Below are 26,468 nucleotides of genomic sequence, written 5' to 3' on the forward strand. Positions count from 1 at the left end.
AACAACAGGTCTGGTTATAAGAAGAATATGTGAGTTATTAACCTCAAACATTCAAATTTTCTTTGTTACAACTGATGATTACTGTATATTTATGATCAATCATTCAGCCAATTACTGTCTCAATTAATCATTTAGCTTTGTGTGATGAAACCGGCTCATTTACAGTCTCATGCAGCAAAAAAGTACTGTTTTCTGGATTTTTATTTTTGTGAGAGAGAGAAAAGAATCAAAGATAAAGCTTACACATAAACATATTTTAATCATAGAAAACAAAAATAACTATTTATTGACAAAACAAAATCATAAATGATGACAGTTGCTAACAAATATGATTAAGTTTGGACTTTTGTTGTGTTTTGTTGAGAAATAAAAGTGCTCAGTAGAACCATATAAGGTTCTTCGGCTTTTGGAGGGTTCCACCAAGAACCCGTTTAAAACACTTTATTCAGGAAAGGGGTTTTAAAGGATTCTCTGGATCAAAATGGTTCTTACTGGAACCATTAGTGTTACCAAGAATCCCTGAAAAACCCTTGGTTCCAGGTAGAACCTCAGCCCTTGTAGAAGGACCCTTTTGGAACCCTTATTTCTAAGAGCGTATGCTTGGCTTTTGTTTTTCTGGATTTTCTGCTGTTTTCATGGACTTTGGGTTGGTTTTTTCCTCGTGTGTATCTTTCACAGCTTATCACTCTGTGTTAATGTGATGTGCATCACCTGTGTTTAATTATATCTCCTTCTCCCTCGTGTTTTAAGTCTCTTAATCAATGTTTCTGTTCTGAATACGTCTGGTTTCCTGTTCCTGCTCCTTCTCCCATGATTTAATATATATTTTTTATTATTAAATACTCTTTTTGTTCATAACTCAGCCTTTATGTGGGTCCTGTTTTTAGTATTTGTGTCAATCTCTCCAGGTATTAACGTTGCATGTGTGTGGATCCTTGCATGTCTTAGATGTTTCCCCACTCCAGCACACCTGTTTCAAATAAGAGGCTTGTAAGCAGGCTTCTGCAGAGCTTGTTGATGAGCTCCTCTATTTGAATCAGGTGTGTTACAGCATCCATCCCACTGATATAAGATGTTTACCTGTGAGAACCAATCGCTGAAACAACTTCACTGTCGCTCTGGCTGGCCTGGTCAAGAGACTGCAGCCTGGCCAGTCTTCTCAGGGACCGAGGCGGATGCGCGGGGGACAGTGTGGCGCCGTTGCTCAGGCTGGAGCGTCTGTACGGCGGCGGCTGCCTGAACACGGAAGGATGCATGGCGTTTCCGTTGGCGTCCAGAGTCACTCCCGGCTCCATGTAGTTCACGTCACCGTGGACCCCGTTGAAGTCGAAATGCTGGGTGTGGTGGGTGGGCGTCGGGAGGCGAGGTAGCTGGTGAAGAGGCTGAGGCTGCGTGGTGGTGGCGGGTGGCAGGATGAGGGCGCCGCCATCCAGCGGCCTCGGCGGGGACTGCTTGGGACAACCGTCTGGGTTGTAGAGCATCGGATAGCCACGTCTGACCTCCACGTCCACGCTGTGGCCCGCGGGCACCGACTTCAGCATCTCCACGGCTTCTTTGTGAGACGCTCCCAACACGCAGACGTCATTGATGTAGACGAGGATGTCCGCTGATAAAATACACACACAGACACCTTATTACATTTTTATGACACAACACATATATGGTCTGCTTTAATCTTTTAAATCAGAAGTTTTGAAAAGCCACATCTAACCGTTTTTTTTGTTCATATGCTTGATTGTAAGTGTTGATTGCAGCGTCTGTGTGTTTTTATGTGGGTGTGAATTAATCCAGCAAACTAATCCCTCTAAACCAGCCTATTAACTGATATGAACTAGAGACGTCCCTGCAGAGACGTCACCCTCTGCTCTGGCTTCACAGTGTGGTATTAACTGTGATAAAAGTGGTATTAATACTGTTTTGTTAACCTAAATTTCACAGGATGTGGATTTGGTGAGGGGTTAGGGTTAGACATGAATTAGTTAATACTGAAATTTGAAGCCATGGAATCACGTATTTGTGTGTGTGTGTGTCCTAAATGAGTAGAGTGGCATATGTGTGTGTAATAATAGCTAGATTATGCTGTGCTACGTCATAATTACTCACCTCAGTCTGCAGCTATAACAAGCAAATTATTACCGAATGAACAAAGACTTCAGAGTATATCTAATTTCGTTCAAAAGTTTTGGGGTCATTATTTTTGAAGGAAAATCACTTTTTTAATGGAATATGTACATAGGTGTATAGAGGCCCATTTTCACTGTTCTAATGGTACATTGTGTTTGCTAATCTTGTTAGAAGGTTATTGGATGATTAGAAAACCATTGACAACCTTTGTGCAATTATGTTAGAAAAACAAAATTATTATTATTATTTAGAATAAAAATCATTATTTCTAATCTTGTCAATGTCTTGACTATATTTCTATTCATTTTGCAACTCTTTTGATGAATAAAAGTGTGACTTTTAATGGAAAACACAAAACAATTGTATAGGTGACCCCAAACTTTTGAACGATAGTGTACATATATTCTTTTTTTTTTACAGCAGGACTGCATAACATCATTGTATATTTTTTACCTGTCTTGAGCGCCGACGGTCCAATCTCAGTCACACTGTAGACCTGGAGGAACTCTCTGGGCCTGCTGCCCCCGACAATGTTGAAACCGAACCCTCTCGATCCTTTGGTCAAGTGCGTGTGCACGGGAAATCCGCGGAGGTCCTCGGGCAGATCTGTGAACCCTGACCACAGACACAGACACACAGAGAAAGAGACTAGACTTAAGTTTTTGTTTGAGAGATTAAAGATAAAAGAAAAAAAGGTTTAAATATGTATAATGCTCCGCCTTCTTCTCCGCCCACGTCTCCTCCAATCAGGTCCCAAACTTATCATCAAGCCTCTACTTACGTCCTGGTTCTGCTGCCTCTCGTCGCCTGATTGTTACAGACCTCTCTGTGGGAAATGTCACGGCTCTCTAGAAGATATCTCCGTTCTCTAGTGCTAGTTATTTGTTTATATTCTGCTTTTTGTAAACTGTTAAACTGCCTACTGCCTCCTCCTGGGTCCAGCAACACCTCACCCTAACATAGATCACTCAATACTGTGATAAAATATGAGATAATTATAGATTAAGCTTTGCTTGTGGGTGAAGGCTGAACAAAATGATTTAAACGTCTTCATGGGCACAAATGTTTCATAAATCTGAGGCAATTATGTATTGTGTGTCTCCACGAGAATGAATAAACATTAAATCAGGATATAACACTAATTGTATTGATATAAATATATACTTATAATTACACATATTTTGGTTTCTTCCTTTCCTTTAACCCTGTTTTGTTAAGTGTTTGCAGGTTTCTTAAGCATATTTACACAACTGTGATTGTTATTTGTACCAAAATCCACACTAATCCCTTAACACGCAGGCAACTGTTGGTTGCAACAACAGTGCTTATACCACCTCCTCCTGGTGAGATGGGTGTACTGCACTTGGCTGAGACTATCTGATGGCTTTCCTGCATTTGGCAATCAACAATATTTATAAAAAAACCTCATCAAAAATGGACACCATACTTGTTCTTTATATGATTCATGTGATCAAATTGTATATGTTTTTTTTTTTTTAATTGCTAGTCACATGTCATCCATGTGCCGACCTCAGCAGTGAGCCTGGCTCTGTGCCAGCAGCGCCGAGCTTCGGGCCTTAATCACTTACGTTCTCTGATCGCCCGAAAGCTCATTCCGTCTCATTTGTCTCTAGCGAGCCCGGCTGTGTCTCTGATTTCCGTTTCTGAACAAAACACGCGGCTTCGACGTCGACAGCGAAATGTGTCGCCAGTGTTAAAATAACTGCAAAAGAAAAAAGAAAAAAGAAAAATAGAGCGAACAGAGGCTCACAGTCGTTTTTGTAGACGGTCTCCCTGCTGAAGGCTCGAGGACGCTGCCAGCTGCTCCTCCTTGGGTTTCGACTAAAGAGACAAAAGAGAAGACACTCTCGTCAGAAGCCTAATATTACTGGATGTAATATGACAGTCACAGTTGGAACGAGAGCGAGATGACTTCCACTGCAGCAAGAGCATGTTTAATAATTAGTTTGACATTTTAGGTTACAGGTTTAATAGCTTTTCTGTCTGAGAACTAGACCAGCAGATCAATACTGCTCACTCAACAGCCCATTAAATACCAAAGGCAGAGGCAGGAGATAATTAGCTATAACATAATTAAGCTTGATTTTAATCCGTGCTGCTAAAAATGAGAGTCTCATTTGGCTCCCAGTGATGTTCTGTTTCCTCCTCAAATAGAGAATTAACACAAACACTGTGTGTCTGCTCTGCTTTTAAATTCTGCTTCCTGTGCGACTGGCCTCTGTGCTCAGGATTCAAGCTCAGGTTATACTGTATTTAGAATTAGATTTAAGACATGTGCTGGTATGTTCCCTTTGAATAGAAAAAGAATAAAATGCAAATAGAATCAGAATAAGAATGGAAATACAAGGGGATATTATATATTGTGAATATATGTCACCTTTTGTCAAACTTGAAACTTCCTGCAACTCAAATCACAATAACAACAAATGTAAATGAGCAATTTCCAAGACATACAGTATGTGAGGGTCTGGTTCGTTGTTTCTTGTGTTTTCTCCTGCAGGTCTGGAGAGTCGCAGAGGCCGGGCTGACCTACTTTCTCTGGAGTGCAATGATCACTCACCTGGCTGAAATCATCCACACACCTGAGTCCTATCTACTCCTCATCTCTGTATAAGCCAGCTCAGACTTTACTCCAGTGCCGGAGAGTTTCAGTCCAGTGCAGTAGTACTAGTTTCCTTTGGAGGTTTTGTGACAGAGTGTCCAACTCCAGTGATTTTGTGTCTTTTCTCATATCAGAGACCTCTGCTTTTGAGTTCCTGTCCCCTGCCGAGACATCTCTCAGTGCAGGAGTCTTCTTTTTGCCTTTTGGGTCAATTCAGTCCTCCAGGTTGTAACGACGTACAGTATATGTTTGATAAATGAATGAACTCTATTTAAAACAGTTTTTATCAGTTGAGGCAAATGGCTAAAATGAGGTCCGTTCTGTGTGGTGTGGACTTTGAAAGGCTTATTCATGCTTTTATCACGAGCCGTCTGGATATTGTAATGTCCTTTATGTTGGGGTATGCTGGGCTGCCCTGTCACACCTTCAGCTTGTCCTTGTCCCTTAGAAAACAGAGCATTTTGGCTGCTTTTTTCCATTACTTTGTTAAAACGTACAGTATATATATACAGAGGCTGTGAGAATATATATAATATGTGTTTTATATCCTTTTTTTTCAGCACAACCTATAGGTAATCTGATGAACTATATTAACACACCTGAGCAAAAAAAGTACTCAAAATGTTTAAAATCGGATTAAATTTGTGAGCTATGTCACAGTTCAATTCTGTTTTGTGACTTCTGCACAGTTATTGCTACTTTATATCACTACTAAAAAATGTATATAAAATGAATCATAACTTTGACTCAACAAAGAAGCAAAGAAGACGAAAAAAAGTGTATTATTCCCACAGCAAATTACCATGGGCAGCGTGAGCTGGTACATGAAAGATTTTTAAATTATTTATTTATTATTGTTATTATTATGTGTAATACTACTGTACAGCACTTTGGTTAACTGTGTGTTGTTTTTTAAAAGTGTGCTTCATAAATAAAATTGGATTGGACTGGATTATGGTGACCCACTTTCATACATTATAAATAACAGACTCCAACCAACCAAATGAATAATACACTGCAAATTGTGACACGATCAAATTTGTGCATACTATTACGTTTCTGACTGCCATTTCTGTGACATCTAATATTATATTAAAGAGGTAAGTCAGCCGTTTTAATGAAGTAATGACTTATTTAAAACACATGAAACATTAATATGTAAATCTTCAGTAAAAAAAAAGGCTTGGAAAACAAGTTATTTTGCTATTTTATTCCCCAAAACATTTCCTCCCCGAGATCCAGTCTCTGTAAATGACTGCTCTAGATCAATGATACAGTAACTGTCAGAATATACTGTATTTTACACAAAGGGATTTTCCCTGACAGCAGCAAGTGATTGGGTGAGAGGGAAATGTTGGATTGTGCTTATGCACACAGAAAGTAAAAATTTTTTTTACTTCATTAATGTTAATGTTGTTGTGTTTCCTGCTTTTGTCGTTGTGTTTTATGTTAATGTTGTTGTGTTTTCCTATTTGCGCTTCACGGTAAGGACTAAAGAGGAAAGTTTCTTTCCTCCAGACAGTCTTATGAAGCCGTTTCCACCCTTTTATTCCAGACTTCATGCTAATTCTCCCCTTGCTTCACCTTTATATTGTGCAAATGGACTTAAATGATGAAGGAACCGTTCCTTTAAAGCATTGGTTCTCAAAGTGCGGCCCGGGGGCCAATGGCGGCCCGCAGAAACATTTCTGGCGGCCCGCAATGAATTACAGTTGATAGTTTTAATCCAGGAGCTACTAAGCTTGTTAAATGTTTATTGGACATTACTGGATACAGAACAATAAGTGTAAACAAACATACTGGGTATTTACCTGGTTTTTATATGGTGAATTTTAGTGTATTATTGGGTTATAAGCTGGTAATAAGCAGGTAGCTACAGCCCCCAATTACTAGCTATTTACCCAGTAAATATATGGTAACAGAAATGTGTTACTTGGTATTAACCTGTAATTAGAAGGTAAGAACAATGGCCAAAATACTGGGTAATTACCCAGTTAATTATAAAGCGTTATTATATTAATGCTTTAATTACATTTTATTAACGGTTATATTACTTAACGCTAAACTGTAGAACTGCAATCTGGTCATTAAAATGAGTACAAATGGGATTTCTTTCTGGTTTTTTTTCCTTCGGCAGCCCTCAGTCCAATGTTGGGTTCCTAAATTGGCCCTCAGGTATCAAAACTTTGAGAACCCCTGCTTTAAAGGTCCAGTGTGTAACAGTAAGGAGGGTTTATTGGCAGAAATGCAATCAACTACCCATGAGAATGTTTGTGTAGGTGTACAATCGTTGTAAATAAAGTGTTAGCGCCTTAGAATAGGCCTTTAATTAGTACTTTAGGCAGGGCTCTTGCTTTATGGAGGCTGCCACACTATGTTGCTGCATTTTTACGGCAAGCCTGAAGGAACAAACCAGCCAGAGTGAGCATTGTCAACATCCTCCTGTTTGCAAAGGTCACTGCAGTTCCCTGAGGAGGCTATGGAAGTGTTAGAATGTGCAGTGTCAGAGATGTGGACACTCACTCGATGTACAGAGACTCTCCTGGATCACTGAAGGCCTGCTCCCAGTGATCGGGCATGGCCGCCCTCACCCTGGCCCCGCGCCTGCTGCCGACGACCCCATTCTCTATGACGCTGCCGTCCCCGCCGCTGCTGGACGCGCGGGGCCGACCGGAGGAGCGGTGGCTGCTGTTGATGCCTCCTGCAGAACCTCCTGTCATGATAGGTGATTTAAAAAAAAGAAGAAAGGTGTTGAAAACTAAACACTGCGGCTCCTCATTATCGAACAGATGCAGTAGGTGAGAAAGTGTCTCCTGTGCTCTGTAATGACCTGATGCCGGGGGAATTCCGTGGGGGTTGTGAGGCAAAAAAAAAAGACCTGTGGTCAGCATCTTAGTCTGCTTTGTCCTCACTTTGAGGAGGAAACAGTGTGTGTGTGTGTGTGTGTGTGATTCTAGCAGAGGGGGGAAATATAAGCGCAGCTGTCCTTGTAGCTGTCCTTCAGCTGTGAGCTCGACCGTGGATCTGAGACACATCAGACGGAACGTGCGGCGCCACGAGTCCTGCTGCACATGAAAGGCTCTGGCCAAACTCAACCGCCCACAGTATAACACCTTAGAAAGTGACTCAGCAGAGGTCAGGGTGTTGGATAACTCTCGTCCACTCCCCTCCTGTTTTCATCCTACACCTGATGCCAAACTACATGCCGTCTGTTTTTAACACGTCCCTAATTATCTGGATCTCTAGCTGCCTGCATCTCTCACCTCCCACCATTCTGGCTCCCTGCCTTCACCTTTTCTACCTCTGTCATTACGACCCCTACGATATTATGCCTTGTCATCTTACCCCAAAAACAGCTTATAATGTCACCACAAATTTTTTTTAACTATAGTGGATTTATTCAAGAAGTGTACTTAGATACAAATCCTGCTTGTCTATTTCCATGAAAGGATATTTTTATTCTTCTATATCCTTCATTAGGTCTCTAGATACACACTGTATTAACTTATAATAAACATATATTGAACCTTTTCAGGTCAGGTGGGGCATTTCTCCTCTTGACCCTTTAACAACTCAGCCTCAAAATGTCCGTCTGGTCTTATTTTTTGCATATTTTAACCAGAAAATGACCAGAGAATGTCCTCTAACTAGGTGATTTTGTCCATTTTTCCAGAATAACTTCCAATATCTTGCAGTTATTTACAATTTACTGCATGTTACGATGATGTATTAACAATTTAAAATTAAGAAAGTTGTACGTGAACACCAGATTTTTACATGTTAAATTTGAAATTTGAACAGTATAAAACATATTTAAAATCAAATTTGTTTGAAATGGAAATTATGTACAGGTGTTTTCTCTCTGCTGATTCACAGAGTTTGTTTATGAAGTAGTAAGAATAACACCCACATCACGTCAGTGCATCAATATTCACCATGAAATATCAGTCACAGTGTTCGACAAAACTAAGTTAAATTTGCTGTCAATACTTCTGTACTTTTAAGTATGTACATTTGGAGTAAAGAGCTTTTTTTTCTCTTCCCTTTCTGATCTTATATCTGAAATGTTAAGCTATAATCATGAATCATCCCTCACAGGCAGATTAAATTGCTTTATCATGGTGAAAAAGTATCTCCAATAACCCTGTGTTGGTTACTGATCAGCATTATTATTTAAATTTATCTAAAAATACTTTGTTTCTTCTGCATCACATCCATATGTGCAACCTTGCCTCCTTGCCTCCTTCCCCGTGCAGCCTAAGGCTAATGACCTTCCCTTGGATGTGATTCAGCAATCGATGAGGCCACAGCCCCGCTGAGAGTTTACAGCATACTAATCGTGCTAAGGATTGATTCATGCGAGTATCAGTGTAAGGAGCCGTAGATACAGGGACAAGTTAGCATTTAGCCGCTGGCAACTGTGCATCGTTTAACAGACACATTTTCAATACTGTCGATACTTCTTTTGATTCTTAAACCCGTTGCATTACAACTATTACCCCCTCGGTTTGTCGTCATAGTTTTTTGTTGTTGTGCCGTGTGCATAAGCCACGTTACCTGACAGGCCTGAGTCGTCCTCGCTGTTTTCACCTTCGTCCACGCTCTTCTCCAGGTTGCTGAGCGATTTGCTGCGCGTGCGGAAGTTTCTGAGGAGATTTCGGTGTTCCTGGTAGGTGATGGGAGGACTCTCTGTGCTGATGTGGACGGGCCGAGGAGTGCCGTAGTAATTCCCTGAGACGGAGAAACAGAAAGATGAAAAATCAGATACATAAGTGAATAGCCGTATGCAAAAAAAAAAAAACATGAAATATCCATAGCAGTTCACAGTCTGTATAGTAGTAGTAATAGTACTTTATTCAGTCATATGCATGCAAACAGCACTGACTGAAAAGCCACAGACAGAAGTAAAGTGCTTATACGTAACGTGTCTCCCTTATATTATCCCCCCAAAAACTGAAAATTAAAGAAAGAAAAAGAAAAATGTAAAACGATACAGTATATACAGTTGTCCATATATGTACACATAGGAATACACACACGTAAATCCCTCAAAAATAACACATTATATAACACATATCCCGTGGTTCTCAAACTTTTTATACCAAGTACCACCTGAGACACATAAAACCAATCTTTCAAACGGAAATAACAATAACAAAAAATGTAAAGAATTTGATTTTTAAATTACATTTAAAAAAAAAAATCAATTAAAATCGGTATGTTAAGGAAATACAATGAAATATGTTCAATTTGAATAACGTGGATTTTAGTTGTGCTTGTACAGGAGTAAAGTGGCTGTGTTGGACAAGGACTATTTTATTTACTTTCAATTTTATTTTGTGTATATTATTGTAATTTTGTTTTATATAATATGTACATTGATTACTTGGTATAAAGGGGCAGAGTATATAAGATTACTCTCCTTTCTGCTCCTTTTCATTCAGGATTTGGACAATCTTGTGAAATGAAATCAATAAAGTAAACTAAACTAAAACGATTGAAAAGAAGCAGAGAGTGGAAATCATAAATATCTGCCCCTCTTTTTGTACAAGAAGAAAAACAAAACAAAACATGGAAATACAACCAAACTAAGGCTGAATTTTGTCATATTTGTAAGAACACATACCACAGTTTGAGAACCATGGCTCTATTCCACCCTCCGTACATTACAGTACAGTATATTGTTAACATAACGATTTGAGTTCCTGATTTTATACTCTATCCTTCATGTCTGTGTTGTACATACATGATGTCTCCCTGGAGATCACCTGCTGTCTGTATATGCTGCTCTATGTTTCTGCTGCAGCTCCTTAAGAACAAATGAAATTACCTCCACCTCCATTCGGCTCAGGGAGATCCAAATGGGATGAGGGGAAAACATTAGATTAGTGAACTCGGCAACAGGGTCACCAGCCGTCGCCCATTTACTGTAGTTTCTGTAAAACACCCCCCGCTGCTCTGCTGTAGGGATGTGTCTGTCAATGTCACTCGTAAGGCAGGGGAGGGTGACATTTATCACAGTGGCTATGCATCCGCGGCCCGCGACCATGTTATTTTACATGACTTTTTGAAACACTACGAAAATGAAACAAAAACTATTATACAGCGACTAGACAATGCAGGAGCACATAATATGTATAAAAAAGTGGATTTTGGGTTATATAAACCCATAAATACTACACATTGTCCCTTTAAGACAACAGAGTCTAAAGTCTGTAGTTCGCACATTAAAATACAAACATACAAACATGAGAACACCCACAAAATTAGCACAGCAACAGGAATAAAAGTTCAACAAATGTATTTTTAGGTGTCTATTTTTAGGTGTTTTTTTGTGTCAATAAAACCCACAATAAACTGGTTTCTTCAACTTTCCCTCAACCACAAACACCTGTCTTTAATCACCTGACAATTGTCATAAAAAATATTTATATTGACTGATTTTAATAAGTTTATCATGAAAACTGATCACCCTAAAACGGAGTATTAGGGCCAAACTTATGAATAAAGTCGTAATATTATGAGAATAAAGCTGTAATATTATGAGAATAATGTTGTAATATTATAACAATAAAATTGCAATATTATGGGAATAAAGTCGCAATATTATGAGAATAAAGTCGTAATATTCTAAGAATAAAGTCGTAATATTATGAGAATAAAGTTGTAATATGGGAATAAAGTTGTAATATTATGAGAAAAAAGATCGTAATATTATGAGAATAAAGTTGTAATATTATAACAATAAAATTGTAATATTCTAAGAATAAAGTCCTAATATTATGAGAATAAACCGTAGTTTCTGTAAAACACCCCCCCCCCCCCCCCCCCTGCTGCTCTGCTGTAGGGATGTGTCTGTCAATGTCACTCGTGAGGCAGGGGAGGGTGACATTTATCGCTGCCATTAAACTCTTATAAATTATGGATGCTAATGTATGGAGGCTTTTTAATCAGACGCAGCACTCTGACCCGTTTACAGGGAGGGGGGGGGGGGGGGGGCGGCAGAGTAGATACTAGGTAAAGCATCATCACCTGATGACATTAATATGCCAGACTGGCTGTAGACTTTACCAAGAAAAGTCCGCTCTTATCAATTATGCAGACCTCATTCCTCACAACAGGAAACTGTTGAATGTTTATTTGGCAGGAGGTCACACTGAGGAAATACAAAAATGTTCCATAAAGGAGCAGTTTGACATTTTGGGGGGAATAGTTATAAGAAGGGGGGCAGTATGAGCAGCATGTTAGCTTAGATGATAGCTTAGCTCAGTGCAAAGGTAACACAAGCAGTTCTCCTTTGGTTTTTAATGATAAACAGAGGTCACTGGCTGCCAGCTGAAGTGTCACATTTACTGCTAGATATAAGAGGCAGATTTATTTTTTATTTTTGTTAAAGTTCTTGGTTTCCTGTGTAGCATGTTCTGCTCTTTGTTTCAGGAGGCTAGCTGATTAGTGGAGCCACTCACCTGCAACTCATCTCCTCGTTTGCTTCTGATATTTACACTTACACCTGTTCCTGTGATTCTCCAACACTCTTGCTCCTAGTATTTTCTGCTCCTTATACTTTTACTAATTACCTATTTTTTTTTAAAAACCTCTTTTTCTTAATCAAACTCTCCTCAAATGTCAGACTGTATCTTTGAACTAAAGCACAAATAGGCTATTGCCCCTGCAACGTCAGTTACATAAGATACCGACAGCTTGCCGCAGCTGCGTATTGCATAATAGTCACTAATTCGTTTAGTTACACTGTTTATTTGTTTGTTCAGTATTCAAAGAAACAGCAGCATTATAATTAAACGGATATGGATAATAGAGTTTAGTTGATGTGGTCAGAAAGGTCGTCTCAATCAAGTTAATTAACATGGAAGAGGATTTAATTGGCAAAAAAAGTAATATACTGCACAAAAAAATATGTTTATAGTGTGTAAAAATGAATTATTTGGTTTTCAAAATAAGAGGCCGCTATCTTGTGCCGTCGTTTCTACAATAGCCTGAAAACAAAAAACCTTAGTGTTTTGAATTACAAGCTTACTAACAAACAAAGAAGAAATGCATTATTAGTTGTATTTGTATTATTATATTATATTATATTATTATTATGTAATTGTATTATCACTAGGGAAAGAGAGAGGAGTTCCTCACTTTGTAGTATCTCCACTTTTTTTACACACTGGAGCTTTCAAAACATCTTTAACAGTCATTAAAATACTTGGAAATTCAAACAAAAATTTCTTTGCAGGGTAGTTTTAATTTGTGACATATTTTGTTTAAAGGTGCCATATGTAAGAATGTGTCCAAAAACAGTTACTACATTCAAATTCAAAACACCAAGGTCTTTTAGGTTTCGTTTTCTGACGTAACTGGCAACCCGTGGTTGCTCGGCAGCTGAGACTCTACTGACTGCAATGATTGCAGTCAGTGAAACATGATTTCAAAACATAATTTGCAGTTTGCAAAATATTTTTTTAATGCAAATATTTTGTCTGTACTGTTGTTGTTGGTGAGTTCAGTTTGTTATATGAACATTATTCCTGAGTCTATGTGACATATTAGGAGGATTTTATGGCCAGTTGCTTTAGATTTATTACATAATGCACCTTTAATAAAAAAAAAATACTACATTTGTATGTAGAAAATCAACATCAGTGAAGTAACATATGGTTCCTTGCCCGTCTAAAAGATGTGCATATATAAAATGTATAAGAAAAAATATAAACCTAAAGGGTCATGGTTAGGGGAGCCTAACATTAACCCTAACCCTAAGAGTAGGGTTAGATTAAGGCTTTTGTACAAACATTATAATTATATATATGCCTATTTATCCAATTATCTATAGGCCTATTTAACCTTCTTTTGAGCACACGGCTCAGAGATGGTCGAACATCTTCACCTTTGAACTTGCCGCTCTCGAGCAGAGCTCCAGACTCCTCCAACGAGAAGAACTCCTCGATGGAGACAAAGTTGTAGTCCACGCCTGAGATTTCCCCGTCTCTGGGCAGCCTGGTTGTGCCTGTGGGACGGAGACAAACAGGGAATATTATGTGATACATCAGAGCCACAAAGGGAGAGAGAGGGAGAGAGAGCTAGTGCTGGCTTCACTGCTGCTGACGCGTCAATTAATCAAGGCCGGTGCCTCTCATCGGGAGCGTTCAATCTGAGTTCAGTGTTAAACAAAAACAGCAACTCAGCAAGCTATAAATAGGCCAAACATTAGTTTGATAAATGATATGCAGTCATTCATTCATTCATTTTCTCCTGCTCATGCTTTAAGAAGAGTGGTGGGCCAGCCCGGAGAGGCAGGGGAAACAATCTGGACAGGTGGTCAGCATAAACTTTATTTATAAAGCACATTTAAAGGTGAAGTAAGTAGTTTATAGTGCCATCTAGAGGAGAGGCTGAAATTTACAAAAAGAACTGCTCCTCTGCTCACCCCCTCCCTTCCCTGAGCGCTACGGTGTCCTCAGCTGGTCAAATGTTGTCCTCGTCGTCTTTCTCCGTGTCAGCAGATGAGGTTTGTTAGTATTATGGGAATAAAGACGTAATATTATAAGAATAAAGTTGTGATATTATAAGAATTAAGTTGTAATATTATGAGTATAAAGTCGTAATATTATAAGAATAAAGTTGTAATATTATGAGTATAAAGTTGTAATATTATGAGGATGAAGTCGCAATATAATGAGAATAAAGGCGTAATATTATAAGAATAACATCGTAATATTATGGGAATAAAGACGTAATATTATGAGAATAAAGTTGTAATATTATAAGAATAAAGTTGTAATATAAGAATAAAGTCGTAATATTATAAGAATAAAGATATTATATTATGGGAATAAAGTCGTAATTATTATTCAAGCAAAACCTCAGATGATCGGCTGTAACCTGCGTCAGCATCAGCACCACATTATCATCAGCATCAGGACTTTTTTTTGTGAAGATCTCAAAAAAGAAACAGAGTTTGTTTGGAAGGAACAATCACACAGACTTGAAGGAAATCATCTCTTTTGTGGACTGGAGGAAGGAAAGGCTGCGAGTGGTTTAATAATATTAGATAATGCTATAAAAGAAACTTTATTCTCTTAAAATTATGACTATGGCCCTAATACAGTCCTACACAGGACTAAAAAAAACACAACTTATTCACTCTGACATTCACTTCTCTTGTGAGTTAAGACTCAAAAAATAACCTAACCTCAATCTGTATGTCTTTGGATGCTCATAAAAGATGGAGTACACAGATAGAATATTGAACCTTCACAAACAAAGACTGCAGTCAAACTAGCTTAAAGCACTTTTTTTTTCCTTCATTCTTGATGAAAAATAACTCCCAGGTCAACAAAATCATCCTCCTTCAAACCAAAACGTGCCCTTTTGTTATTATGAAGATCACAATAACTGTGGCAGGCGTTTACCAAAGCCATGTATTATGAATAGACCAGTAAGAAGGGAAATTAAACATTCATGAGGCAGCGCGTAAGTCTTGAAGTCTTTCCATCACCTTTGCAAAGATGCAGCACACACAGATGATCAATAATAGTCTGTCATCGTAATTGATTCGCGTTGACCTTGGCCTGGGAGAGAGAGCACCGAGTCCAAACCACAGCGAGGAAAAACAACTGACTTCATCACAGGCGCTGAAGGAGACGTTTTTCTCTATTTCTAACCCAAGATCTCACTATTAAATACACGTTCGGGCATGTAGTGTGAAATGTATCACGTTTTTGTGGAGCGCAAATCTCAACTAATTTACAGACTGAAAACGACGAGACGCCCGCTCTGACCTTGAGATGACTCACACTCGTCCTCCTCCTCCCCGAGGACAAAGACACACCAAAGGAGAAGTCTCTGTCCTTCCTCCTCTTGAAGGACCACATATGATGTCAGTGTGGAGCCGACAGGAGGGAGTCACACCCAGCTTCCCTATAAAAGCTGTGATTAATGCACCGCTGTCCTGGGAGCAGCTCCCCCAGCCACAGTGACACATGTGCACACACACACACACACACACACACAAACACACACAAAAACACACAACACACAGTGCAGCTCTACATTGACCTGACCTCTCCTTTCCTGTGGCACATTGTGTATTTACTGTAAAGAATACGTCTGTGCCAGTAGTTATATAAAGCTATTTCTGTTTCCACACAGCAAATACAAAGCAATACTCAGTTAGGGCTTTTACAATAAATATCTAATTGTGATTGTTTTTGACAGGAATTGCAATTGTGATATGACTTCTGATGAATGTTTACATAATTATTGTCATTTTCATTTTCGAAAAACATATTTAACATTTTTTGGGCAAGTGTTCTTTGCATTACTGTAATTACGCAACGGTTTGTGCGATTGGAAACATCCCAATGGTTTCTGAAAGATAAGAACTGGCACTTCAAAGTCAACCATGGTGGTTATTACGGTAATTTCATTGAAACACACAGAATTTGATCAAATATCACATTCAGACACAAATACTTGAAAAATTGGGAATATGTTTTAGACTGTTCAAATTTCAACATCAACATTAAAATGCAAAATCTCAAGTACAACAACAATGAAACTCTAAAATCAACAATTCCAGGAATTTAGCGCTTTGTGACGTCCCAATGAGAGCGGAAGTCAACATCACATGTTTTATCTCTTGTACTTAGACTGAGAAGGACCACAAAAACATGAGTGAGTCATCTTTTTTCACACTTTGCCGACTGATAGGACCTCCAGAGTCCCAAATATATGGATTTTGGATAAAAAATGATTAAAAAGTTGATTTTGCATAATAAGTCCTCTTTAAGAAATATTGTGTCTCGATCTCGATTGTGTGCCATGATCCAAGCTGACGCTGCTTGAATGACCAACATTCAAAAACCTGAAGATATTCCATTTTTACCTCACGGAAGAAAAATCCAACAAGAAGTTAGAACAGAGAAACACTTGGCAACACTTAACTTTTTTGGCATTTTCCCTTTAGGAAATAGTTGCTGACATTTCTTCCGTTCATTGACTAATTGATCGATCAACTAATCAATCCAGTTTTTCCCTGTCGTGCTCCTCCTCACAACTCGGCCGGAGGAGTTTGACCCTCGTTCCCTGGCTCGTCAGGAAACTGTCTGGATGAGAAGAGCTGTGACGTGATTGGCTCCTGTGAACTCCACCCGCTCGCACAGAAGAAACCTCACCTCTCGGGATTGAGCTTGCAAACCGTTAAAAGGGGAAATAAACGTCTATGTGTCTTAATTGACGATGCAATAGCGAGACTGTGTTGAACGTGTGTGTAATTCTTCTGCTCCCCCACAGGACACACAGTATCTCTGCAGCTGATATGGTGCGAGGCAGGGATTCATTATCTATGCACCCTTCTCCAAGATATATATGACATGTCAGCAGGGGAACAGGATAGATTATTGACATCTTCTTCTACTTCTTCTTCTTCCTCCTCCCCCCCGCACGCCCTTCACTGTAGGCGCCGCACACTGATCCCCCCGGGACTCGGGTGAGATAGGGATTTAAGAGGTAATTACACAGAAGTCTGTCTCGACACCCTGAGAGAGCTGTCTGTCAAGATCATCGCACACAAATAACTAACAATGAATCCTGCAGTTGAAAAGGCCACAGACGCACACAGTCTGCAGCAGCAGCAGCAGCAGCAGCAGCAGCAGCAGCAGCAGCAGCAGCAGGCGTCTTAGAATAACTAAATGATGATGTTTCTTATCTCTGATTAATTCTTATTAGAAAGGACAAAGAGACACAGACAGAGTCTTTGAAACCATGACATTGGCTCCCAATTTGTCCAAGGGCACAAGTACAAACGTTGACTTCAATGAAAGGAAAAAATGTATATGGGGAAGTTCACGAGGGTAATGTGAGGTCAGCAAACCAAGCACTCAGAACAAATTGGTACGAATGCAGAGAGAAAGGAGGGCAATCGTGAATCGTCAAGTGCGTGTTAGAGGATGCTATGTTACTATGTTATATAAACACATGTTTACCTGCTCCCCAGGCTGCCTCAGTATGAGACCAGCAGACTGCAGTAAGCCCCTCCTCCTCCACTCTGGCACTGATTTTTGCTTTTTAATTTAATTTCCTGCTCTACATTATTGATACACAGGTCCCAATTTCCCTAATTCTATCATTCATTTCCATTTTTATGCACTGCCCTCCTGACGAAGCCTTTGTCAGGATATTTATTGCATCAGTGCCAGCTCAACCATCAGAGAACACAGTCTCGATAAAAGGATTCGGCGAGCGACCGAGGTCCTCTTTAAATAGCACCGGGACACTGAGTTTCAGAGGAAGAAATAACATCTAAAAAGCAACAAATCTAAACTTAAGCTTCCTTGAAGTCTAAAACCCTGCATTATGTAATAACACGAGCGTAAATACTATGACAAGATGTCTCCTGAAACAGGAGGAACATACATGGTCCTGAAGGGGGCCACAATGAGCCACCGATAAAAATAAAAAAAAGCCTCAGCTGTTACATCAAACACAGCTGCCTCCTCACAGGAAAACAACAAAAACAAGAGGAAAACTGCTGCTTCTTTATATGTACAAGTGTTCTGAAATTAGATTTCATGCTCCTGAGCCATCACGTGTGTCCTGGCATCAGCACGAGAACGACGGCATCTTATACTGTGTCATCTCCTGCAGATCAGAGGATTACGCGACAGACCGAGTCTTCTTTGCTACTACGAAAAGGAAAATCAACTTAAAGATGTGCAGTAGTTCGAAGTTTGATGGCCAACGACGCAGGATTACGACATTTTAATGAACAATAAACGTGCTGTTTCATGTAAATCCTTTTCTGAACACATCTCAAAGAGATGGTTCATCTGATTTCATCCTCCATTAGCTTTTTATTTCTGATTAGAAAAAGCTAAAGGCACAGTTTCAGAATCTGTGCACATGCATGACCAAGCATGGTAAGAATACAACTGCAATTACACTATATAGGGAAATAGATTGAGTGTGTCTTGACCTGTGTCTTCTTCTGTCAGTTAGTGTGTGGTGTGGTGGCAGACTGTCCCACATGACCTACTTCCCGGACTAAAAGAGAGAGATTAGCAACAACTCTGCACACAGTCACAGCAAGGTTAAGACCGCGGACACACTGGGGTGTTCTGTCTCCTCCGCGCCACCTTCTGCACTTACATAAAAAAAGGAATAAAACACAGAAAATACAGCAAAACGCTCACAACTCAGCTGCTACATCCTTTTCCAGTGACATCATATTATAGAGGATTTTTTGAAATTCAGTAAATTATCCATTTGCCCTGACAGTGAGCTGACTTTTGTCTCAAAAACAAAAAGTTTCTCGGAATGACTTGAAATTCACCATCATAATAGTCGGCATCACCCTGAACACGGATGTGTTGAAAATATTTGCAAACCTCTTAAGGAATAATTTTAATGAATTTTTGAAATTCAGGAAATGATCCATTTTCCCTGATGCACTTTGACAGTGAGCTGACTTTAGTCTTAAAAACAAAAAGTATCTCGGAATGACTTGAAATTCACCATCATAATAGTCGGCATCGCCCTGAACAAGGATCTGTCGAAAATATTTGAAAACCTCTTAAGGAATAATTTTAATGAATTTTTTGAAATTCAGAAAAATGACCCATTTTCCCTGATGCACTTTGACAGTGAGCTGACTTTCTTCTCAAAAACAAAAAGTATCTCGGAATGACTCGAAATTCACCATCATAATAGTCGGCATCGCCCTGAACAAGGATCTGTCGAAAATATTTGAAAACCTCTTAGGGAATAATTTTTATGATTTTTTTAAGAAACAGAAAATGATCCATTTTCCCTGATGCACTTTGACAGTGAGCTGACTTTCTTCTCAAAAACAAAAAGTATCTCGGAATGACTTGAAATTCACCATCATAATAGTCGGCATCGCCCTGAACAAGAATCAGTTGAAAATATTTGCAAACCTCTTAGGGAATAATTTTCATGAATTTTTGAAATTCAGGAAATGATACATTGCCCTGATGCACTTTGACAGTGAGCTGACTTTAGTCTTAAAAACAAAAAGTATCTCGGAATGACTTGAAATTCACCATCATAATAGTCGGCATCGCCCTGAACAAGGATCTGTCGAAAATATTTGAAAACCTCTTAGGGAATAATTTTTATGATTTTTTTAAGAAACAGGAAATGATCCATTTTCCCTGATGCACTTTGACAGTGAGCTGACTTTCTTCTCAAAAACAAAAAGTATCTCGGAATGACTCGAAATTCACCATCATAATAGTCGGCATCGCCCTGAACAAGGATCTGTCGAAAATATTTGAAAACCTCTTAGGGAATAATTTTTATGATTTTTTTAAGAAACAGGAAATGATCCATTTTCCCTGATGCACTTTGACAGTGAGCTGACTTTCTTCTCAAAAACAAAAAGTATCTCGGAATGACTCGAAATTCACCATCATAATAGTCGGCATCGCCCTGAACAAGAATCAGTTGAAAATATTTGCAAACCTCTTAAGGAATAATTTTAATGAATTTTTTTGAAATTCAGAAAATGATCCATTTTCCCTGATGCACTTTGACAGTGAGCTGACTTTAGTCTTAAAAACAAAAAGTATCTCGGAATGACTTGAAATTCACCATCATAATAGTCGGTATCGCCCTGAACAAGGATCTGTCGAAAATATTTGAAAACCTCTTAAGGAATAATTTTAATGAATTTTTTGAAATTCAGAAAATGATCCATTTTCCCTGATGCACTTTGACAGTGAGCTGACTTTCTTCAAAAAAACAAAAAGTATCTTGGAATGACTCGAAATTCACCATCATAATAGTCGGCATCGCCCTGAACAAGGATCTGTCGAAAATATTTGAAAACCTCTTAGGGAATAATTTTTATGATTTTTTTAAGAAACAGGAAATGATCCATTTTCCCTGATGCACTTTGACAGTGAGCTGACTTTAGTCTTAAAAACAAAAAGTATCTCGGAATGACTTGAAATTCACCATCATAATAGTCGGTATCGCCCTGAACAAGGATCTGTCGAAAATATTTGAAAACCTCTTAAGGAATAATTTTAATGAATTTTTTGAAATTCAGAAAATGATCCATTTTCCCTGATGCACTTTGACAGTGAGCTGACTTTCTTCAAAAAAACAAAAAGTATCTTGGAATGACTCGAAATTCACCATCATAATAGTCGGCATCGCCCTGAACAAGGATCTGTCGAAAATATTTGAAAACCTCTTAGGGAATAATTTTTATGATTTTTTTAAGAAACAGGAAATGATCCATTTTCCCTGATGCACTTTGACAGTGAGCTGACTTTCTTCTCAAAAACAAAAAGTATCTTGGAATGACTCGAAATTCACCATCATAATAGTCGGCATCGCCCTGAACAAGGATCTGTCGAAAATATTTGAAAACCTCTTAGGGAATAATTTTTATGATTTTTTTAAGAAACAGGAAATGATCCATTTTCCCTGATGCACTTTGACAGTGAGCTGACTTTCTTCTCAAAAACAAAAAGTATCTTGGAATGACTCGAAATTCACCATCATAATAGTCGGCATCGCCCTGAACAAGGATCTGTCGAAAATATTTGAAAACCTCTTAGGGAATAATTTTTATGATTTTTTTAAGAAACAGGAAATGATCCATTTTCCCTGATGCACTTTGACAGTGAGCTGACTTTCTTCTCAAAAACAAAAAGTATCTTGGAATGACTCGAAATTCACCATCATAATAGTCGGCATCGCCCTGAACAAGAATCAGTTGAAAATATTTGCAAACCTCTTAAGGAATAATTTTAATGAATTTTTTTGAAATTCAGAAAATGATCCATTTTCCCTGATGCACTTTGACAGTGAGCTGACTTTAGTCTTAAAAACAAAAAGTATCTCGGAATGACTCGAAATTCACCATCATAATAGTCGGCATCGCCCTGAACAAGGATCTGTCGAAAATATTTGAAAACCTCTTAGGGAATAATTTTTATGATTTTTTTAAGAAACAGGAAATGATCCATTTTCCCTGATGCACTTTGACAGTGAGCTGACTTTCTTCTCAAAAACAAAAAGTATCTCGGAATGACTCGAAATTCACCATCATAATAGTCGGCATCGCCCTGAACAAGGATCTGTCGAAAATATTTGAAAACCTCTTAGGGAATAATTTTTATGATTTTTTTAAGAAACAGGAAATGATCCATTTTCCCTGATGCACTTTGACAGTGAGCTGACTTTCTTCTCAAAAACAAATGTATCTCGGAATGACTTGAAATTCACCATCATAATAGTCGGCATCGCCCTGAACAAGGATCTGTCAAAAATATTTGAAAACCTCTTAGGGAATAATTTTCATGAATTTTTGAAATTCAGGAAATGATCCATTGCCCTGATGCACTTTGACAGTGAGCTGACTTTCTTCTCAAAAACAAAAAGTATCTTGGAATGACTCGAAATTCACCATCATAATAGTCGGCATCGCCCTGAACAAGGATCTGTCGAAAATATTTGAAAACCTCTTAGGGAATAATTTTTATGATTTTTTTAAGAAACAGGAAATGATCCATTTTCCCTGATGCACTTTGACAGTGAGCTGACTTTCTTCTCAAAAACAAAAAGTATCTTGGAATGACTCGAAATTCACCATCATAATAGTCGGCATCGCCCTGAACAAGAATCAGTTGAAAATATTTGCAAACCTCTTAAGGAATAATTTTAATGAATTTTTTTGAAATTCAGAAAATGATCCATTTTCCCTGATGCACTTTGACAGTGAGCTGACTTTAGTCTTAAAAACAAAAAGTATCTCGGAATGACTCGAAATTCACCATCATAATAGTCGGCATCGCCCTGAACAAGGATCTGTCGAAAATATTTGAAAACCTCTTAGGGAATAATTTTTATGATTTTTTTAAGAAACAGGAAATGATCCATTTTCCCTGATGCACTTTGACAGTGAGCTGACTTTCTTCTCAAAAACAAAAAGTATCTTGGAATGACTCGAAATTCACCATCATAATAGTCGGCATCGCCCTGAACAAGGATCTGTCGAAAATATTTGAAAACCTCTTAGGGAATAATTTTTATGATTTTTTTAAGAAACAGGAAATGATCCATTTTCCCTGATGCACTTTGACAGTGAGCTGACTTTCTTCTCAAAAACAAAAAGTATCTTGGAATGACTCGAAATTCACCATCATAATAGTCGGCATCGCCCTGAACAAGAATCAGTTGAAAATATTTGCAAACCTCTTAAGGAATAATTTTAATGAATTTTTTTGAAATTCAGAAAATGATCCATTTTCCCTGATGCACTTTGACAGTGAGCTGACTTTAGTCTTAAAAACAAAAAGTATCTCGGAATGACTCGAAATTCACCATCATAATAGTCGGCATCGCCCTGAACAAGGATCTGTCGAAAATATTTGAAAACCTCTTAGGGAATAATTTTTATGATTTTTTTAAGAAACAGGAAATGATCCATTTTCCCTGATGCACTTTGACAGTGAGCTGACTTTCTTCTCAAAAACAAAAAGTATCTCGGAATGACTCGAAATTCACCATCATAATAGTCGGCATCGCCCTGAACAAGGATCTGTCGAAAATATTTGAAAACCTCTTAGGGAATAATTTTTATGATTTTTTTAAGAAACAGGAAATGATCCATTTTCCCTGATGCACTTTGACAGTGAGCTGACTTTCTTCTCAAAAACAAATGTATCTCGGAATGACTTGAAATTCACCATCATAATAGTCGGCATCGCCCTGAACAAGGATCTGTCAAAAATATTTGAAAACCTCTTAGGGAATAATTTTCATGAATTTTTGAAATTCAGGAAATGATCCATTGCCCTGATGCACTTTGACAGTGAGCTGACTTTAGTCTCAAAAACAAAAAGTATCTCGGAATGACTTGAAATGTTCCTAATAGTCAGGAGAGAAGCCACTGAGGCCAGACCTGCTGCCTTTGTGACAACACATTCTGTTGCTATGGAAATGGATTGCACATGTGGAATTTTCAGTTTCATAAACAAGCTTTGCTAGCGATGATGTGAATTTTTTTTACTCCCCCCCTTTATAAGTTGCATACATTGTCACAAGAAAGTGTGGGAAAACCATTCCTGCAGGTTTAAATGCCAATTAACACCAAGATGTTCACACTGCGACAACTATGTGATGTGTTATCAAACGATTAATGAGCTCAGTGACTGTGGCTGCAAGGACGTGAAAGTGGAGCGAATGAAACGAGATTAAAGAGTGAAATGTGGCGTACACAGGAGGCAAAGGGGACTTACAAGGGATGGCGCGGAGGTAGAGGTTCTCTCGGATGACCTGCTGGAGTTGGCTGTCCACAGAGCCGGGTGTGAAGCACTTGCTCAGATACAACCTGAGATCCTTGCACAATGTGGAGCCTGAGGGAAGGGCAAAGAAACAGGAAGGGCATGAGCACACACACAAATATATAAGCTGTTTATGCATCAACCAGAGCCTGATTTAAAGGACTCATATTAAACCCTATTTCTACAAGTTAAGCTAGTTCCCTGGTGTCCTAATGAACATGTCAGTGACATGCTTTGGTCAAAATACCATAAGGATGAAGCACCACAGCAGTTCAATCACTCTGCCAAAACAGCCCTGTTCACAACACTCGCTTTTGAGCGCCTGTCTCTTTAAATGCAAATGATACACAGGAAACTACGTCAGTGTCACTGAGGCTAACGGCAGCTAACAGCAGTTAGCATTTGGAAAAGCGATAACGTACATGAACGCATGGCGTGTTTCAATGATGACTGACCGGAAAAAGACACGTGTGACGTCATGTTTACGTGCCGCGGCGCATGTTTACGAGTCCAGACACCGTTTACCAGTCACCTCCGTTAGCTCCTGTAGCGCCGTTATCGCGCATACAGTCAAACTGGAGCGGTCTGTTTATTAAATGAAAAAGAGCAGCGCTACAAATAACCAGCGTAGCTGTGTACTGCCTATGTGTGCCTCTGTTTTTAAAGTTTAGCGTTAATTTAGAGACTCATTTTAACAATCGGGAGTCACGTAAACATGACGTCACGCACGTCTTTTTCCAGTCAGTCGTCATGGTAACACGTCATGCGCTAACATGCGTTAACGTTGACGCCATTAACCGCACTAGTTAAAGTCAATAAAAAGTTGATTTTGCATAATATGTGACCTTTAACACTTTGCAGCCTTAAACTCACACATTCACACATACTGATCTTATATATGTCACGTCTATCCTTAGTTTATGAGGTGTTTCCCCGAGTATCTTGTGCAAAAACAGCCCACACCGAGGTGGATTGTTCCAGACAAACAGGTGGGATGCTGTCACCCAGGGAGTCTGGGCTGATCACCAGTGCTCAGTTTCCTCTCCCCCTCATCTCTTAATATCATCTCAAGTGCTTTAAAGCCTCCGATGACATGACAGGCCACTTGCTGTTACGGATGGTTTAGGCGCATCTCCAGCTTGTCGCTCTGACAGGCGACCACTCTGTCAGTGCTCGCCCTGCAGCCTGACACCCAGCAGTCGACACCTCTGCCTCCCCCTAACCTTCTGTTACTGTGGTTTCGTGCAGGTAAAAAGAATGAATTGTCGACCTCAGAGTGGCATAACTTTATTAGTGCAGGCAGTTGACTGCGCGTACATAAGAGTGGCCACATATGGCATTTGCCTATAAAGGGAAATGAATCTAGCCAGCTGCCTTTTGGGAGATGTGATGGGCTTTTGTTCATTATGTTATGAAACAGCTGCTATTTTCTAGTCTATTGAAGAGCGAAATCTCCGACCTGAGCGTCAGCGCTTTCAAACCAAATGAGCCGCCTGTGCTGGGGGGTTTTATAATAAATGTGAAATCATTGTACCTTGTGCAAACAAGACGCTATTAACGCACGAGAGGCAGTCGGGTGTCAAGGTTAATGGACGACAAAGACATGAAGCACTGGTATGCGGTCAGAAAACCACTGTGGGAAAATGTAAATCTTTTGAGTGTTTAATGGATAGATCACATCACTGCTCTGGTCCACAGAGTAACCGCATTAGTGCTAAAACCTTCAAACTGCTTTTCTACCTCTGGGGAAAGAAGCCTAGCGTCCTTTGTTTGAGATTTGGAGCACAGGGAGTTGTTGTAGGAGTAGGAGTATGGAGGAGGTGTGGTACAGCAAACCCGCGTATCAGCTCATCCATCACTGTCCACACTATATGCAGTCAAGCTGCCTGGGGAGAGCCAGGCATACTTCAGGAATGATAATGGATCCAGCAGCAGCAGAGGAACCGGGAGCAAAGGTCCTCGTTTATACCCCTGTGGCCAAATCAGCCATCAATCTGACCAGCAAGGCCATCAGGAGCAGCAGTCAGGTGACACTCCCGGTGACTTACTGCTCTGTCCAGAGCCAACAAACACATCCATTTCCCCCCAGCCCCCTGTTCTTAACACCAAGGCCCTTCACCTGTGACAGACATCTATATCGTCACCCACAATTCTGACCCCCCCTCGCCAACGTATTGACATATTCAGACTAACTGACGGGTGCACATCAGCATCAGAGAACACGCCACAGACTTGCAGATTTGGCTCGTGGCATGTCAGAGCACGGTTAGTGAACAGGATCATCACGGATGACAGCGATAACAGATTGTCAAAAGCGTAGCTTTGATGAAGCAAGTGAAATGGGCCGCAACACATGAAAGCGTCTACAGCGTTTACAGGGAGGCAATTAAAGAATG

At 39.3% G+C, this 26,468-nt stretch overlaps 1 protein-coding gene across 1 annotated transcript in view; it reads right to left on the minus strand.

Annotated features, from left to right (window-relative positions):
• The window catches only part of magixb (MAGI family member, X-linked b), a gene marked incomplete at both ends in the record, with an annotated part of 59,037 nt that overhangs the window by 11,733 nt on the left and 20,836 nt on the right, over window positions 1-26,468 (minus strand). The window contains 7 exons of the mRNA XM_083895554.1: window positions 1,081-1,606; window positions 2,578-2,739; window positions 3,896-3,966; window positions 7,271-7,460; window positions 9,305-9,478; window positions 13,641-13,760; window positions 24,028-24,144. Coding sequence (XP_083751680.1) covers window positions 1,081-1,606; window positions 2,578-2,739; window positions 3,896-3,966; window positions 7,271-7,460; window positions 9,305-9,478; window positions 13,641-13,760; window positions 24,028-24,144 — 1,360 coding nt within the window. The remainder of the gene's footprint in view (window positions 1-1,080; window positions 1,607-2,577; window positions 2,740-3,895; window positions 3,967-7,270; window positions 7,461-9,304; window positions 9,479-13,640; window positions 13,761-24,027; window positions 24,145-26,468) is intronic.

Source organism: Microchirus variegatus, assembly GCF_963457635.1.
Source record: "Microchirus variegatus genome assembly, chromosome: 9".
NCBI lineage: Eukaryota > Metazoa > Chordata > Actinopteri > Pleuronectiformes > Soleidae > Microchirus > Microchirus variegatus.